Source organism: Cydia fagiglandana, chromosome 18 (assembly GCF_963556715.1).
Source record: "Cydia fagiglandana chromosome 18, ilCydFagi1.1, whole genome shotgun sequence".
In the NCBI taxonomy this organism is placed as follows: Eukaryota; Metazoa; Arthropoda; class Insecta; order Lepidoptera; family Tortricidae; genus Cydia; species Cydia fagiglandana.
This window is the reverse complement of record NC_085949.1, coordinates 17,244,244-17,262,904: the sequence shown is the minus strand read 5'-3', so window position 1 is coordinate 17,262,904 and position 18,661 is coordinate 17,244,244. Positions and strand designations below refer to the sequence as shown.

Genomic DNA, 18,661 nt, shown 5'->3' with positions numbered 1-18,661 from the left:
GTAATGTTAATGCTGGACAAAGGCCGCTTCTATGGCTTAAAGAAGCAAGGTTTCTAATCTAAGTTAAATACAAAATCCGGAGGTCGCGGGTTCAAATCCTGGCTCGTACCAATCAGTTTTTCGGAACTTATGTACGAAATATCATTTGATATTTACCACTAGCTTTTCGGCGAAAGCATCGTGAGGAAACCTCCATCCGCGAAGAAATTCAAAGGTGTATGTGAAGTCAAATAGTGAATAAAATCAGGCGTTACTTTGCGGAAATCCATATTAATTAAAACCAAAATATTACTTTGCTAATCCGCGGAAAAGATAACGTGCATGTGAAGCACGTGCACGTGCGTGTGTGCGTGTGTGTGCGTGCGTGTATGTGAAGTCCCCAACCCGCATTGGGCCAGCGTGGGGACTATAGTCTAAACCCTCTCGTGCTTGAGAGGAGGTCTGTGCCCAGCAGTGGGAGGTATATTTATTTTATTTTATGTATCGTTTTTTTTTATTTTGTAACAGAACAAATCAAATCTCGTAACTCCGCGAAACGGCGAACTTCTAATCGCAGCCACACAAGACTTCATCACCGGCGGCTACCTCATCACTCAACGCGACACTTTCTTCACGAGAGAAGAGGCTCAACAGTTAGCGGCGTGCCTACTGGCCGGGCCTGATGCCACTATGAAGATAGATATGCCACCACCAGCTATATTGAAGCCTAGGAGATTATGGACTGGGAAACAGATATTCAGGTAATCTTTGGTCACAGAAAACTTCATCTCCGGCGGCTACCTTATCACTCAACGCGACACTTTCTTCATGAGAGAAGAGGCTCAACAGTTAGCTGCATGCCTACTGGCCGGGCCTGATGCCACTATGAAGATAGATATGTCTCCGCCAGCTATACTGTAGCCTAGGAAATTATGGACTGGGAAGCAGATATTCAGGTAATCAATGGTCACAGCCACACAAGACTTCATCACCGGAGGCTACCTCATCACTCAACGCTATACTTTCTTCACGAGAGAAGAGGCTCAACAGTTAGCTGCGTGCCTACTGGCCGGGCCTGATGCCACTATTAAGATAGATATGCCTCCACCAGCTATACTGAAGCTTACGAGATTATGGACTGGGAAACAGATATTCAGGTACGATACTTTTTTACAAAATAAGAGACTCAACAGTTAGCTACGTGCCTACTGGCCGGGTCTGATGCCACTATGAAGATAGATATGCCACCACCAGCTATACTGAAGCTTAGAAAATTATGGACTTGGAAACACATATTCAGGTACGATACGCGTTTTATATTAGAAAAGTGACTCAACAGTTAACTGCGTGCCTACTGGCCGGGCTTAAGCTGCTGTAAAGGCCAAGCTTTCCTCGATCCTAGGAAATCTAAATTCAATTCTAAAATTAAAACTTTACAGTCGTTTTTTGGCAGGGAAATTTAGACCTTTGGGATTTAATCAAAAGAATATAGTAGTAAATAAAAACACTAGATTATTGTATACTAGCGACCCGCCCCGGCTTCGCGCTGGTTAATAAATGATACACCTAAACCTTCCTGAAGAATCATTATATCGGTGAAAGTCGCATGAAAATCTGTTCAGTAGTTTCTGAGTATACACACAAACAGACAGAGGCAACGGGGGACTTTGTTTTATAAGGTGTAGTGGGCGTGGCGGGTCTCTATTGTTTCCCAAATAGTTTTAAGTCATAATGTATTGTTTGTCCGAATTTTCGTTAGTCATAATTGGTTTTTCTCAGAAACGCGTAACTTTTCAGGATTGCCATAAAACAAACCTAACCTAACCTAACCTATCTATAGAATTACCTTAGGAAAATCCTGAAAAGTGAACGGTTTCAGTTTTATGACTAACGATAATATGACAAACAATACATTATGACTTAAAACTTTATGGGAAACAAAGGGACCCCGGGCGTGGCTCACTCCGCGATTTCGTCGCTTTGCAACAGGTAGCTACAAGTACATCTGTTCCACACCGATTTTGGTGGCTAGCCATAAGCCGCGCGTGGCGCTGTCGCCACATAGCGGCCATATCTGTCCTGATCGTAACAGACGCGTTTTGTTAGAGAGCGAGTCTTTTGTACTATTATTTATTCTGTGGGTGTAGTGATACATTATTTGTTTGTTTTTTAGTTTGATCCTGAAACCCAACAAGCGGTGCGATGTGAAGGCGAACTTAGAAACAAGAGGCAAGAACTACACCAACAACAAGGACATGTGCGTTCAAGATTCATGTAAGTACCTAAATACAGTCTTAACTAATAACCTTGTTAAAGGGTTTCGCAGCTAAAGTGGCAAAAATCATGCGTCTTTGAACTTTACTCCTTTGTAATAAAGCGAAAAATATTTAATTACACAAACGGGTCTACCGCGATATAATTTCATTATACCCCGAACATTTTTATAAACTAATTTCGGGTAGTTTAGTGGTGTTTTATTAATATCTCCGTTGACATTTGTTGGGACGTCAGTCTTTCCGTGACCGCAGCTGGTGCAACTTAGCTGAAACGTCGGAATTAAAGGTAAAAACAATGAAATTATATCGCGGTAGACCCGTTTGTGTAATTAAATATGTGTACAAAACGCGAGAGTTATAAAGCGAAAAATGTAAACATGTCTGGGTAATGTGTACATTTGAGTTGCTTAACTTCAAACTCGGGTAAATCAATGTCAGATGATGCGATTTTGGTATTAAGAAAAGGTATTCGGGCAGATATTTGCTGAGAGCGTCTAATGGATTTACCCGAGTTTGAAGTTAAGCGACACATTACAAATCACATATCAGGTCAACTGTACATCAACCGTCAGCTAGGAAAATTTTACTTAGAAACTATAAAATATATATTTGGAATGAAGATGTGTTTTGTGTGCTGCTTCATAGTTTCATCATAGAAAATTGCTATTTAGAACTTGTCGTTTTTCATTTAACTTATATCTTCAATTCAAATGTTGCTTTTGTGTTCACTAGGAAGTTTATATATTTACAGATGTAATAATCCGCAACTCGGAGCTGATCTGCGGCTCCATGGATAAGAGCACCCTAGGCTCCGGTACTAAAAGCAGCATCTTCTATATTCTTCTGCGAGACTGGGGTGAAGAACACGCTGTCAGAGGCATGTGGAGGTAAACTTATTGATAATTTACGGTTTAAGTTTTTAACGCTATACAATCTACGTCATCTGTTCTCATCTGTCATCTTTTCGTCGTCGCCTGTTGTTTACCTCTGCTTGTATTTCTGTTTTGTTTTGTATTGTCATCCTTTATTGAGGCAGGCGTGTCTCACTCCGCGATTTCGTCGCTTTGCTACAGGTAGCTAAAAGTACATCCGTTCGGCCCCAATTTTGGGGAAAGCCATAAGCCGCGCGCGGCGCTGTCGCCACCTAGCGGCCATATCTGTGCTGATAGTAACAGACGCGTTTTGTTAGAGAGTGAGTCTTCTGTACTTAGTACTATTATTTATTCTGTGATTGAGGTGTGCAATAAAGAGTATATAGGTATATTTTATTTTTATTTCATAACTTGATGTATGTATTGTATTGTCATCTTACGTCAGAAAATCTCACTCACACGCCAATATCACGGGCATAAAGCTTACTTTATAGTGAACGTTATGTTGACAGCGTACGCTTGGTGTACATGTTTTTGGCGCTTTGTGCTAGCGTCTGGAAGTAAGTGATTTGGCTCACTTTCTTCTTTTTTAACTAATACAGCCTTTGCTATGTCACAGACCACTTGCCATTTTTGTAACTACACCCAACAATTAACATTGAAAAGTCTGTTAAGTTTGATCGTTGTCAAAATCTTCTTCCTAATACTTAACTGTGTTTTAGATTGGCTCGCATGGCGTCCTACTACATGATGAACCGCGGCTTCAGCTTCGGCATAATCGACGTGACGCCAGGCCGACGGCTCATCGAGGCCAAGAACCGCCTCCTAGAGTCCGGATACTCCAAATGCGATGCCTACATCCTGGAGATGGAGAAGGGAACGCTGCAGTGCCAGCCCGGCTGCAGTATGGAGGAGACGCTTGAGGCCGTCATGCTGAGCGAACTGAGCAGCATCAGGTATTGGAAAATGTTCTGTATAGTGTTAGGAATAACGTACATTTTGCAGTGGAACTTTAGGGAAAAAATTTGGGGAGTTCCGCTAGGAGGTATATTAGGGCTCATGTATTTCAACTTCTATAGTCAAGATTTCTAAAACTATAAAAATGAGTTAAAGACAGAGATATATTAAAAAAGCTTAGAACCGCCTCCTAGAGTCCGGATACTCCAAATGCGATGCCTACATCCTGGAGATGGAGAAGGGGACGCTGCATTGCCAGCCCGGCAAATCACCCGGCAAACGGCGTACATAGTTTTTGAAAAAATTGAGTTGATATAGTTCATAGGTATGAACAACTGTAAAAAAGTAATAAATTAAATGCATTTGTATTTGATCATAAAATTATGTGTATCTTAACTTGAATGGTTGCTTAGAAGAGTAAAATGTGCTTTACAGTGCACATAAAGTTATTTTCAAGCTTTTAAACGTGATTTGTTTGTTTTAGAGAGTTGGCTGCCAAAGCATGTTTCCGCGAGTTGCATCCAACCAACGCACCGCTTATCATGGCGCAGAGCGGGTCTAAAGGTAACTTCACATTACGTTAAAGCTAAAAATATCAATATGTATTTTCATTCGATAACTGCTCGGGAGTAGCTAGATCAGTGCCCCAAACGCGTTAGTTCCGCGTAGCTTTATTCCCGGTCGCATTTTTCCCCACTTGCGTTAGTTCCGGGTAGCATAATTCCCGGTCGCATTTTTCCCCACTTTTCATGGACGTCACACTAAATTAATAGGTTAGGCTCGTTAGGTAGCTTCAGATGCCCGAAGGGCAAACCGCCCAGAAATAGGAGCCCCGCTTCGCGGAGCTATGTTGTGAACTAACGCTACGCGGAACACGGAACTAACGCTAGTGGGGAAAAATGCGGCCGGGAATAATGCTACCCAGAACTAACGCGAGTGGGGAAAAATGCGACCGGGAATAATGCTACCCAGAACTAACGCGAGTGGGGAAAAATGCGATCGGTAATAATGCTACGCGGAACTAACGCGAGTGGGGAAAAATGCGATCGGTAATAATGCTACGCGGAACTAACGCGAGTGGGGAAAAATGCGATCGGTAATAATGCTACGCGGAACTAACGCGAGTGGGGAAAAATGCGATCGGGAATAATGCTACGCGGAACTAACGCGAGTGGGGAAAAATGCGATCGGTAATAATGCTACGCGGAACTAACGCGAGTGGGGAAAAATGCGATCGGGAATAATGCTACGCGGAACTAACGCGAGTGGGGAAAAATGCGATCGGTAATAATGCTACGCGGAACTAACGCGAGTGGGGAAAAATGCGATCGGGAATAATGCTACGCGGAACTAACGCGAGTGGGGAAAAATGCGATCGGTAATAATGCTACGCGGAACTAACGCGAGTGGGGAAAAATGCGATCGGGAATAATGCTACGCGGAACTAACGCGAGTGGGGAAAAATGCGATCGGTAATAATGCTACGCGGAACTAACGCGAGTGGGGAAAAATGCGATCGGTAATAATGCTACGCGGATCTAACGCGAGTGGGGAAAAATGCGATCGGTAATAATGCTACGCGGAACTAACGCGAGTGGGGAAAAATGCGATCGGGAATAATGCTACGCGGAACTAACGCGAGTGGGGAAAAATGCGATCGGTAATAATGCTACGCGGAACTAACGCGTTTGGGGCACTGATCTAGCTAATTCTGCTCGGAATGCTGCTTTATATAAACGACTTTTATCTATAGCCGCATTGGCTAACCGACGCCAAGTCAGCCAACGCAAACGATTAGATGAAATTCCCTGGGACGAAGTGAAAAATGTCGCGCTAGCAATTTTCGACTAAAATACTTGCTGAGGGTTTCAAAGGTGAATTTCCATTGCGCTTAATTATAGTTGCGCGCTACAAAAGCAACCTTATTTGTGTGTTAACAGGGTCGAACATCAATATATCGCAGATGATAGCCTGCGTGGGTCAGCAGGCGTTGAACGGCAAGCGGGTGCCCAATGGCTTCGAAGACCGCTCGTTGCCACACTTCGAGAGACATTGTAAGTTTAAAAATCGACTCTATATTCTTGAAAAAGAAGTTTAATATCTTACAAATCTTTGAGATGCCCTTTAAGTTGTACGATCAATTCTGTTAAACATAAAGCGTTTGAGCGGTACTAGGTACATATAAGTTGTCTACCAGGCGTATATCCTTGAAAATCTTGGTTTTAGTACCTATGAAATGTAATATATATAGTCACAATAAATATATTATGATTATGATCAGCTCAGCATAGGTTTGACGTCAAAGAAAATTCACGTAGTATTTCTCAAGTGAACTCAATACGGATGTACTCGAAATCTGTCATGATTTAAATATTTTATAGTGCTTGAAATATGGCGACCAATTATTACCTATAGTAAACAATTCTTACGTAGAATATGTTGTGGAATGTCAGGTCAGGTGTTTCTTATACCTTTTTTTAGGGTTCCGTACCCGTGTCCGTCCGTCCGTCCGTCCGTCTGTCTGTCACCAGGCTGTATCTCACGAACCGTGATAGCTAGACAGTTGAAATTTTCACAGATGGTGTATTTCTGTTGCCGCTATAACAACAAATACTAAAAACAGAATAAAATAAAGATTTAAGTGGGGCTCCCATACGGCAAACGTGATTTTTGACCAAAGTTAAGCAACGTCGGGCGTGGTCAGTACTTGGATGGGTGACCGTTTTCTTTTTGCATTTTTTCCGTTTTTTTTTGCTTTATGGTACGGAACCCTTCGTGCGCGAGTCCGACTCGCACTTGCCCGGTTTTTTTAATCACAAGCTTCGTTTGAAAATCGTCTAATTTACAAGCCCGCTACCTTGGCGCCTAAGATGGTCGCGCTTTCATCATGTGTACGGCGACACATGATGAAAGCGCGACCATCTTAGCCGTCACTTTTATTAATTATAGCGCGAAAGTGACACATTACACGATAAAAGTGTGCCCATCATATATGTATGCGCTTCAAAATTCAAAATGGCGTTGTAAATATGAGTTTTTCATTATAGCCAAGATCCCGGCCGCCCGCGGCTTCGTAGAGAACAGCTTCTACTCCGGCCTTACACCCACCGAGTTCTTCTTCCACACGATGGGTGGAAGAGAAGGCCTGGTCGACACGGCCGTGAAGACGGCCGAGACTGGGTATCTGCAGCGACGTTTAGTTAAGGTAAGTTTCTAGATGTTCTGAAAAGATGGAGGACATTATTTATGTTAATGTTATTTGATTGAGACCAAAAAAATATTTGTTTACAAGCTTATACAGCCTTATCAACCTAGCCATAATATAAGCAAATCTTGTATTATGATCGTTAATAGACGGACGTTAATCGTTATACATACCTACTTAGGCATAGATAACTTCCACAACTCAGGAACAAAATATTTGTGATAGACACAAATAGGGCATTTATTTGTGTCTATCACAAATACCGGGTTTAGAACCCGGGACCTTCTGCTTCGTAGACAAGGCCACTACCGACTAGGCAAGAAGGCCGTCTATTGTTTGTTTTTTTTTTCGCATTGTATGTGGCGCGGAACCGTTCATTACGCGTATTCTATCACGCGATTGCTCGGTTTAATATCAAGTATCTATTACTACTCGTATCAGGCGAGCCGCATGGATTAAAAAACACCGTAATCCACTTTGCTCACTATATACGAGATATTTAAAACAATTTTTCACTTCTCACGCTCGTAAAGTTCGACATTAAGTCGTGCGTAGACGACATAAAGTTGCTTATTATGTTCTTCTTCTTCTTCCTCGCGTTATCGTATTCGCCACGGCTCATGAGAGCCTGGGGTCCGCTTGACAACTAATCCCATGATTTGACGCAGGCACTAGTTTTTACGAAAGCGACTGCGATCTGATCTTCCAACCCAGAGGGTAAACTAGGCCTTATTGGGATAAGTCCGGTTTCCTCACGATGTTTTCCTTCACCGAAAAGCGACTGGTAAATATCAAATGATATTTCGTACATAAGTTCCGAAAAACTCATTAAGTTGCTTATTATGTTCTAGAGCAGCGTTCGGCAACCTTTTAGCAGCCACAAGGGCCACATAGTAGTTAACGGAGGTGATGCGGGCCGTACTTTGTTAATATTTATGACTTTATGAGACATTGTCGTTTGTCACTATTACATACAAAATAGCCAAGGCGGCATTCGGGCTGCAAGTGACAGGTTCACGAGTCGCATGCGGCCCGCGGGCCGCAGGTTGCCGACCGCTGTTCTAGAGTATAAAGTAAGTCATCTATTACGATCGTTATTGACTTGTACAATCTACTATTTTCTCCAGTCCCTAGAAGACCTAGTGCTCCACTACGACATGACGGTCCGCAACGCGTCCGGCGAAGTCATCCAGTTCAAATACGGCAGCGACGGCCTCGACCCCAGCTACATGGAGGCCAAGGGCCAACCCGTCGACCTGCCGCGCGTGCTGCAAGACGTCCGGGCACAGAACCTACACAGGTACAGACCAACCATGAACCTTAAGGCTACGACATAAGGTCTAAGTAGATTAGTCACTCTATGATATGGTGGAGAAGTGGTTCAGTTCAAATACGGCAGCGACGGACTCGACCCCAGCTACATGGAGGCCAAGGGCCAACCCGTCGACCTACCGTTGTTGATACCGCGCATGCTGCAAGACGTCCGGGCACAGAACCTACACAGGTACAGACCAACCATGAACCTTAAGGCTACGACATAAGATCTAAGTTAGTAGATTAGTCACTCTACGATATGATGGAGAAGTGGTTCAGTTCAAATACGGCAGCGACGGCCTATACCCCAGCTACATGGAGGCCAAGGGCCAACCGGTCGACCTGCCGCGCGTGCTGCAAGACGTCCGGGCATAGAACCTACACAGGTACAGACCAACCTTGAACCTTAAGGCTACGACATAAGGTCTAAGTAGATTAGTCACTCTATGATATGATGGAGAAGTGGTTCAGTTCAAATACGGCAGCGACGGACTCGACCCCAGCTACATGGAGGCCAAGGGCCAACCCGTCGACCTGCCGCGCGTGCTTCAAGACGTCCGGGCACAGAACCTACACAGGTACAGACCAACCTTGAACCTTAAGGCTACGACATAAGGTCTAAGTAGATTAGTCATTCTATGATATGATGGAGAAGTGGTTCAGTTCAAATACGGCAGCGACGGACTCGACCCCAGCTACATGGAGCCCAAGGGCCAACCCGTCGACCTGCCGCGCGTGCTGCAAGACGTCCGGGCACAGAACCTACACAGGTACAGACCAACCATGAACCTTAAGGCTACGACATAAGGTCTAAGTAGATTAGTCACTCTATGATATGGTGGAGAAGTGGTTCAGTTCAAATACGGCAGCGACGGACTCGACCCCAGCTACATGGAGGCCAAGGGCCCGTCGACCTGCCGCGAGTGCTGCAAGACGTCCGGGCACAGAACCTACACAGGTAAAGAAGCAATTTGCATCCTTAATACGAAGACATAAGGTCTATCAATGCTCGGTAAGGTAGTGTTGATACTCTTTCTCCTTAGCCTTTGTCTTTGCCTAAACCAAAGAGAATAGAGTGTATAGAGAGAGACGGATTGTCAAAGTAAATTATGTAGCCACTGTAAAAACTGCCATCTTTCGACATAAGAAGTAAATGTACTGTAGCTACATAATTTACTATGAAAATTACTCTCTATCTCATATTCTCTTTGCCTAAACCTATATTTTTAATTGTTAACCAGGGACGAGGAGCCTCTGGACGGCGACGGCATCGTGGTGGCGGCCGAAGAGACTCTAGCACTGGATGATTTCAAAACTTGCACGCAGGAATTCAAGAATGAACTCTTGTAAGTACCACGTCACACTGGCGAAAATGTGGATTTTGTTTACTATAAAACAGTATCAAACAATTTATTGGGCTCGTCATTGGAACTGCTATAAATCGCTGAGAAAGCTCGATTAACTGATACAAACATTATTATTATTTAACTAACAAAATATTGAGAGCATTTTGATGTCAGTCGATCCTATTGTTATTAATGATTAAAAACTTCTTTAACCGACCAAGTTAAAGGTTCATGATCAACCACAAAACAACAAAAAAATCCCTTATAAATTATTATAACCCATCGGTTTTCGGCAGTTTTCCACCCCATGAGAGAAAAAATAATTTGGAAACTAAATCTGTCTAAGGGTGGTATTCCACCTGTCCAATTTCTTAGTCCAATGTGTCTTGCGTCTCCCATTTGCTTAGTGAGAGAGTGAGACGCACAGCCATTGGACCAAGATATTGGACAGATGGAATACCACCCTAAGACCCGTTTATTTGACAGTGGTTAGTTAGTTATACTGAGAATTTTCCGCAAGTCGACAACCATTGTGCCTATTGTGCGTGAAAACGAGTATTTGACAGTGGTACTTTATTCTTTTTTCTAGAACTTTTCTCAAAACCATAGCCAACAAGGTCCGCTCCCTCCGCACCAAATACTCCCACTGCGGCACTATCGTGTACCAGCTGGAGCGTCTCACGCTCACCCAGCTCGTCAAGTTCATCCGAGTCTGCCACGACAAGTACCAGCGGAGCATCATCGAGCCCGGCACCGCCGTCGGTGCCCTCGCCGCACAGGTATATCACTAACATTTACATATTTCTCAAGTATATGGTTTTGTTCTTTTTATCCTGCGTTATGGCATTATATTCTGGGGCATGTGGGCATGGTAACTTGATGGCTAGGAATAAGATAAGGCGCTACCTATTAAAGCAATGTCATTTTATGGCCCGTATGATGGTACGCGGTTACAGGGCTCTATGAACGCATGTAACTCCAAGAGTATCGCGTGCCTCTAGCCATTCTCCACGAGGTACATTATGTAGATCATTCTGAAAAGCTTTTACTTTGGGATCAACCCCGAAATCACAAAAATAACCTAGTCGAGACTAGTCTAAAAGTTGAAAAAAAAAGAACACTGTTTGATTCTAGGAATCGTCCTTATTAAGACAAACTAAGACCGCTGGTCTCAACTCGTCATACGCTATGACCATACAACCATACATGATATTGCCATACAACTTGTCCCCAGAGTATCGGAGAGCCAGGCACCCAGATGACCCTGAAAACCTTCCACTTCGCGGGCGTCGCCTCCATGAACATCACCCAGGGCGTGCCCCGAGTCAAGGAGATCATCAACGCCTCGAAGAACATCTCTACTCCCATCATCACGGCAGAGTTGGTGCGCCCACTAGATCAAGAGTTCGCTAGAAGAGTCAAGGGGAGACTAGAGAAGACAACCTTAGGAGAGGTGAGCACGTAGAACGTACTAGGATTTGTCTGAAATTGCACATACCACAATTAGCACACCCATCAACATCATTCAGCAGTTTATTTGTTTATTTTACAATTAGCACTAACAGTTAAACCTTACGTACTAATCGATGTTCGAAATCGAAATCGAATCGATCGCAGTGAACTATAGTATAGAGGGGTCCTGTCATAGTAAATTTTGTAGTCACAGTAAATTTACTGCCATCTATCGACACACGACTAAAACTCAAAATGAAAACGTATTAAATTATCAAGAAAATGTATATATATGGATAAATGATTTTATTATTTTTATATCATTTTGATCCATGTTCATTCACTGATATCTATGTGTTCAAATTGTTAAATATGAAACGGTGTCGTCACGCCATCTAGCCGAGCATAGGCTACAGGTGTGTGCGGCATCTATCCGAGAATGACACACACACTCTCTAACAAAACGCGTCTGTTACGATCAGGACATATATTTTTTTTTTATTTTTTTTTTTATTATGAATGGGCTTACTCATGGCCACAGACTAGCCGAGGCGTAGACGTGGCCTACGATGGAGCGAGCTCGCCCAGAAGGTGCCTGTTCACTCTTGATTTGAAGGTTGCCGGGTTATAAGAACACGGAAATATAGACGCCGGCAGGGAATTCCATTCCTTGGCAGTTCGCATAAGGAAAGTAGAAGCAAAGCGCTTCGTGCGAATTGGTGGAATATTTACCATGTAAGGATGGAAACCGCCGCTAGCTGGCGACAGCGCCACGCGCGGCTTATGGCTTGCCACCAGAATTGGTGTAGAACGGATGCATTTGTCACCACGCCTGTCTGAAGGTGGCTTGCCGAATTTACGTGACACATTGGATGTTTTTCAGATAACGACGTACATCGAAGAAGTGTACCTACCCAATGAATGTTTCCTGCTCATTCGACTTGATGCGGAGCGTATCCGTCTGTTGTCGCTTGAAGTCAACGTCGACTCCGTTGTTTATTCGTGAGTAATTTACCCCCTATATATACATGGTGTAACATGAGGAAACCGAATAATTTTAACAGCGTATTCATGATCATATTTAGAGACAAAAATGTCCTATAAACTTTTTTGAAATTCGCCTAGTTTCAGAGATAATATTAATTTAAAAAAAAAAACAAGTTTTTATTGTTACATAGTGTAAAAGGCCTTTTTGATGGTGATGTTGCTGCTATGGGACGTAGTCAATATGCTTATTGATAGATGTCAAAAAGTGACAAGTAACACTTTGCAAAAAGTAGGATTTACGAAAAAAAAATGTAAAAATCAATTTTAAGCGACAAGTTTACCAATAACATTTATTTTTTATGTACAAATACATTCAAAAACATTTTTTCTTCTTTTAACCTCGGAAATGCGTGGTTAAAATTATTCGGTTTCCTCATGTTACAGTGTATTCATAAAACTTAAATAATCTTTTCTACATTTTGTTTCTTTGTAACTAACACAAATGACAAAATGACGAATAGGGACAAACGATGTCGACATCATCGATGGACGTTTTATTACTTTTACTAGGTTTGATTTCACGTTTATGAATAACGCCATCAAAGTCATCAAAGTTTGGCATTTAATACATACTTCTCAGTTTCATTGGTCGACATACAGCGTGCGGTGACTCCACAGGCGATATGACGACTAGAAAAACTCTTAAAGGCATACGTTATAGAAATCTCCCGCATGCGGCATGCATTTCCATCGGTATTAGATTATAGCGTGCTAAATGAAAAAATGATTTTCAGCATATGCACATCGAAGTTGAAAGTGAAGCCGGGCAACATAGAAGTAGTGTCGGACTGGGCTATCAAGGTGATCGCCGAACCGAGCAAGCACGGCGGCTGGCTCAACATGTCGCTGCAGCAGCTCGCGCGACAACTGCCCACCGTCGTCGTTAAAGGACTGCCACAGGTAAGAAGGACAACATAGAAGTAGTGTCGGACTGGGCTATCAAGGTGATCGCCGAGCCGAGCAAGCACGGCGGCTGGCTCAACATGTCGCTGCAGCAGCTCGCGCGACTACTGCCCACCGTCGTCGTTAAAGGACTGCCACAGGTAAGAAGGACAACATAGAAGTAGTGTCGGACTGGGCTATCAAGGTGATCGCCGAACCGAGCAAGCACGGCGGCTGGCTCAACATGTCGCTGCAGCAGCTCGCGCGACTACTGCCCATCGTCGTCGTTAAAGGGCTACCACAGGTAAGAAGGACAACATACAAGTAGTGTCGGACTGGGCTATCAAGGTGGTCGCCGAGCCGAGCAAGCACGGCGGTTGGCTCAACATGTCGCTGCAGCAGCTCGCGCGACAACTGCCCACCGTCGTCGTTAAAGGACTTCCACAGGTAAGGACAACGGAAATTTGTTTATAGTTTGTGGTCGATCACTTAAGACCGATTATTTGGAATCACCTAAATGGCCAAAATATGTGACGTCCTACGGGTAAAGGTACCTTATGGCGGTTGGCGCTTACGCTATTATTATCGCCGCTCCAATATTATTGCGGCGCTATGCGACGTAAGCGCCAGCCGCCATAAGGTACCTTTTGCCGTGGAACGTCACATATAGTAAATAGTTAATGAATCTGCCGTAGATTTCCCATTGCCACATTAAACACATTATCACATACTCACACACGTTTTTTATTGCCTTGTAAGCGCCACTTGCACCATCCCTCTAACCGGGGTTAACCGATTAAACCGTTAACCCAGTGTCAAATTGTACTGGTAACCATGGTAACTTCAGGTTTAACAGGTAAACCCCGGGTTAGGGAATGGTACAAGTGGCCGGAAGTGGTCTAGTTTTTAACTATATGCAGAACATACCAGCTTTAAACAAACATATTGTTTCATTAGCACTACACATGGCGATGGCGACCCTGCAAGACGAATTACCGCTGTTCGTGAAGATTACAAAGGTTAAATCGCAAACTTATTGCTGACACTTGTTTCAGGTGGCGCGATGCGTGATAGCTTGCGACGACACAGGTGGCGATGTAAAGTAAGTATTAGGACATACTCGTAACAACTAGTTAATCTTCTTATGTTTAGTTAAGAAATAAAATGTTTCTCTGCCAAATTCAGCCTCTTTTGCGTGTAGGCTGACAAGTAAAAAGTACCCTATCTATGGCATAAACTCGCCTTTATAGCTAGATATTTTGTAAAGGGAATAAAGTAATAAATAATATAAATATTATGTTGTGTTCCAGATACAAATTGTGTGTGGAGGGCGACGGACTAAGAGACGTGATGGCGACATACGGCATTGATGGCAGGAAGACCACATCCAACAACATATTGGAGGTAACTTCGTTTATGTTTTACTTGTTAACATTTTAGTGATTTGGAACCTATATGCAGAAACATTTGACTGATATAAGAAAAGTTGGTCTGTTTATACTGCAAAACGTAATTCAAGACCAAAAAAAGTAAGAAAATGTTGCCACTTTTTACTAGCGCGTCTTTACGTAAAAATAAGTAAATAAAAGCACTTTTTTAAATCGTAGGAGTTAATTTACTAATAAATAAATTATCTTAGCGTGATTATGTATCAAAAGGTTTCACTATTTTACAGACAAATGATTGCAGTGGCAACATCGTCTTACTTTTTTTGGTCTTGAATTACGTTTTGCGGTTTAGTATGTTTATTTTGACATTCATCTGCAGATTTTGACTTGAAATTTCAAAGCTGTTTATCGATTTTGTATGTATGTATGTATGTATGTCACTTTATTGCACATAAACAGGTTTACATAAAATGGACAAAAACAAAACAAAAATAAAAATGTTATGTACAAAGGCGAACTTATCCCTAAAAGGGATCTCTTCCAGCTAACCTTTGAGAAAATGCGAAAGGATCAGATACTAACAGGTGAAAGACAATTTAATATGGACAAATAGCACTATGAGAATTTTGGATACACATAAAGGACGACGAGAGCGAATAAGTACTTAAAGAAAAAGAAAAAAAAAACCAGTACTAGGTACATATTAATAAATAGTATAAATACGCATAAACATACCTATACATATATATACTTAGACATATACTTACATAAAATACACATATACATATATGTATACATAAACATATAAACTATATATAAATATATATATATATACATATAAAGTATTCAGTTCTAACTACATCAGTGGCCTATTTTATAAAGCTACAAGTTACAATTTACAAGCGGAAGTCTCTTTCTAACCCTATGTGTTAGAACGAGACTTCCGCTTGTAAATTGTAACTTGTAGCTTTATAAAATAGGCCACAGGAGTCTAATAACCACAACTTTTTCAACTTTTCCTTGAGTGAGGCAACAGATTGCGATTTCCTTACGTCCACTGGTAGATCGTTCCACAGCTTAACTGAGTAGGCAGTGAAAGACCTACAGTACGCACGCGACTTTTTCGGTGGAATGGCTAGAGTCAGATTGGCACTAGATCGCAGACGGTGATTTTATTTATTAGAATTTTCCCTTACAGCCATGTTTTTTTTTAATTTTATAGGTGTACCAGACGCTGGGCATCGAAGCGGCCAAGTCTACGATCATTAGTGAAATCCAAGCCGTCATGGCGGGCCACGGCATGAGCGTGGATCGACGGCATGTTGAACTGTTGGCCGGTCAGATGACGGCGCGAGGCGAAGTGCTGGGGATCACACGCTACGGGTTAGCGAGGATGAAGGATTCAGTGCTCAATCTGGCCAGTGTAAGTACGGTTAAGATAAGATTTGGTGCAACATCTAAAAACTTTAAGCGTCAATATCACAGGTATTCCGACCATCAGATTTTTGATGAAGTGCTTCAACATTTTAATGATACTTCTGGCTATTTAGGGTGATATTCCACCTGTCCAATGTCATTGCGTCTCACTCTCTCATTAAGTAAACTGTGAGGCGCCACACATTGACACATTGGACTAAGATATTGCACAGGTGGAATACCACCCTTAGTAGCAGTCTACGATAAATCGGAAATATAATCAAAATATAATGCTATTTCATGCATCTAAAAAGCAGTGGTGGCCGAGTGAATATGACGCCCGACTTTCAATCCGGAGGTCGCGGGTTCAAATCCCGGCTCGTACCAATGAGTTTTTCCGAACTTATGTACGAAATATCATTTGATATTTACCACTAGCTTTTCGGTGAAGGAAAACATCGTGAGGAAACCTGCATACATCTGCGAAGAAATTCAAAGGTGTATGTGAAGTCCCCAATCCGCATTGGGCTAGCGTGGGGACTATAGCCCAAGCCCTCTCGCGCATGAGAGGAGGCCTGTGCTCAGCAGTGGGACGTATATAGGCTGAAATGATGATGATGAATGCTATTTCTTTAAAAACGTATCGAAATAACTTGACTTCAAGGCCAACTAATACCGTGCCCTACACCGGGAATACATTTTAAATGCCTATCAGTTGTATGATAACGTTTATTACAATTTGTCCCCAGTTCGAGAAGACCGCCGACCATCTCTTCGACGCAGCATACTACGGGCAGCAGGACTGCATCAGCGGCGTCTCTGAGTCCATCATCCTGGGCGTGCCGTGCTCCATCGGGACTGGAGTGCTACAGCTACTGCATTCTCCAGCTCCTGAACCACCGAGAACACAGAGGGAGCTTCTCTTTGACCGTCCCGAGTATCATACATCCATATGGGAATAGGTCACTTCTAATAAAAGTTTATTTTTTAAGTTTCATATTGTGTTTTATTTCAAATGCCTTCACAACAGCGAAATACCATTAGCATCTTTCAAACCATTTAAAGACTCATTGCGTCAAAAGTACCAGGCACCCATAACTCAGCAGGAGCTTATAATGAGCGCGCGCTTCAACGCGGCATATCATCGACAGTGCCCATCCGAACCTTACTGCAACGAGATAAGGTCCACCTATGGTCAGTAATTGGCGTTTCTTGAGTCCATCATCCCCCGTGCCGTGCTCCATCGGGACTGGAGTGCTGCAGCTCTTGCATTCTCCAGCTCCTGAACCACCGAGATCACCGAGGGAGCTTCTGTATGACCGCCCCGAGTTTCATACATCCATATGGGAATAAGTCACTGCTAATAAGTTTTTTTTAAAGTTTCCTATTGTGTTTTGTTTCAAATGCCTTCTACCAAAGGGATTGAAATTTGGGGGGGGGGGGGGGGGGTCTGGGCATCGGATGACGGTAGCATGACGTAGGAGGAAACGGGGTGATTGAAGATTTAAGCACGATTTTTCGATGATTTTAGGGGGGGGGGGGGTCTAAAATCGTCAAAAATCGATGACGTAATTTATGGACAGTCCCTATGGTATATGAACAGTAAGTCAGTTCCAGCACAGAATAAATAATAGTACTAGGTACAGAACCTCACTCTCTAACAGAACGCGTCTGTTACGATCAGGACAGATATGGCCGCTAGGTGGCAACAGCACCACGCGCGGCTTATGGCTAGCCACCAAAATTGGTGTGGAACGGATGTACTTTTAGCTACCTGTAGCAAAGCGACGAAAACGAAATCGTGGAGTGAGGCACGCCTGGTTCCAGCAAATAACCATAAGAAAAAAAATGCATTGCAGTTAAGTACGGGTTTCATGCGCAAGTGCTACGGAAGTGATTTTATAAATGTAAATGATTTTATAAACGATAGAGATGCTTTTAAGCCGGTAGCTTGATTTCATTAGTATAATAAGAATTAAATAAATATTGTTTTTTTTACATTGTGAATTAAATATGCTAGTGTCCAGTAGAATTGACACATGAGACAATGATGTTCTCGCTTGATTATATTGTTTAATTTAATTTTAGTTTGCACACTTGGAGACCTTATACATCTCTAAGTACATATTTATTTATTTGATTTTTATTTTTGATTGTACATACTTACCTATATTTTTAATGTTTCTGACACTTAGAGACCTTTACATCTCTAAGTCAACTTAGGCTAGTAATTATGTGAAGCTATATTACTGTCTTTTTATGTAACATATGAGCACAAAATGCCGTGTCTTACAGCTACATGTTATTACTATTTTAATATTAATATAGGCCGGTAGCTTGAACATGTCATGCTCGCTTAAAAGTCTTTGCTTACGGTGGCGTTGTTGATCGGGTCGCCACTTTCCCGAATGAAGGTTGAGGGAGGCGATGGCTGAGATACGCGTCATACTCGTGAACGGGTGCTGTTTGTGGAGACTGGTCTGTTAAGCTAACACGAGCTATTATACTTAGTAACTTTTATTAATTA

At 42.6% G+C, this 18,661-nt stretch overlaps 1 protein-coding gene across 1 annotated transcript in view; it reads left to right on the top strand.

Annotated features, from left to right (window-relative positions):
- The window catches only part of LOC134673416 (DNA-directed RNA polymerase III subunit RPC1), a 34,964-nt gene extending 17,841 nt beyond the window's left edge, over window positions 1-17,123 (top strand). The window contains exons 11-27 of the mRNA XM_063531401.1: window positions 508-740; window positions 2,153-2,253; window positions 3,007-3,142; window positions 3,850-4,083; window positions 4,569-4,648; window positions 6,025-6,138; window positions 7,132-7,289; window positions 8,417-8,589; window positions 9,845-9,949; window positions 10,539-10,728; window positions 11,184-11,402; window positions 12,285-12,403; window positions 13,183-13,348; window positions 14,386-14,432; window positions 14,641-14,734; window positions 15,941-16,141; window positions 16,884-17,123. Of these exons, the coding sequence (XP_063387471.1) occupies window positions 508-740; window positions 2,153-2,253; window positions 3,007-3,142; window positions 3,850-4,083; window positions 4,569-4,648; window positions 6,025-6,138; window positions 7,132-7,289; window positions 8,417-8,589; window positions 9,845-9,949; window positions 10,539-10,728; window positions 11,184-11,402; window positions 12,285-12,403; window positions 13,183-13,348; window positions 14,386-14,432; window positions 14,641-14,734; window positions 15,941-16,141; window positions 16,884-17,096 (2,583 nt within the window). The 3' untranslated portion in view covers window positions 17,097-17,123. The remainder of the gene's footprint in view (window positions 1-507; window positions 741-2,152; window positions 2,254-3,006; window positions 3,143-3,849; window positions 4,084-4,568; window positions 4,649-6,024; window positions 6,139-7,131; window positions 7,290-8,416; window positions 8,590-9,844; window positions 9,950-10,538; window positions 10,729-11,183; window positions 11,403-12,284; window positions 12,404-13,182; window positions 13,349-14,385; window positions 14,433-14,640; window positions 14,735-15,940; window positions 16,142-16,883) is intronic.
- The last annotated feature ends 1,538 nt before the right edge of the window (window positions 17,124-18,661 follow it).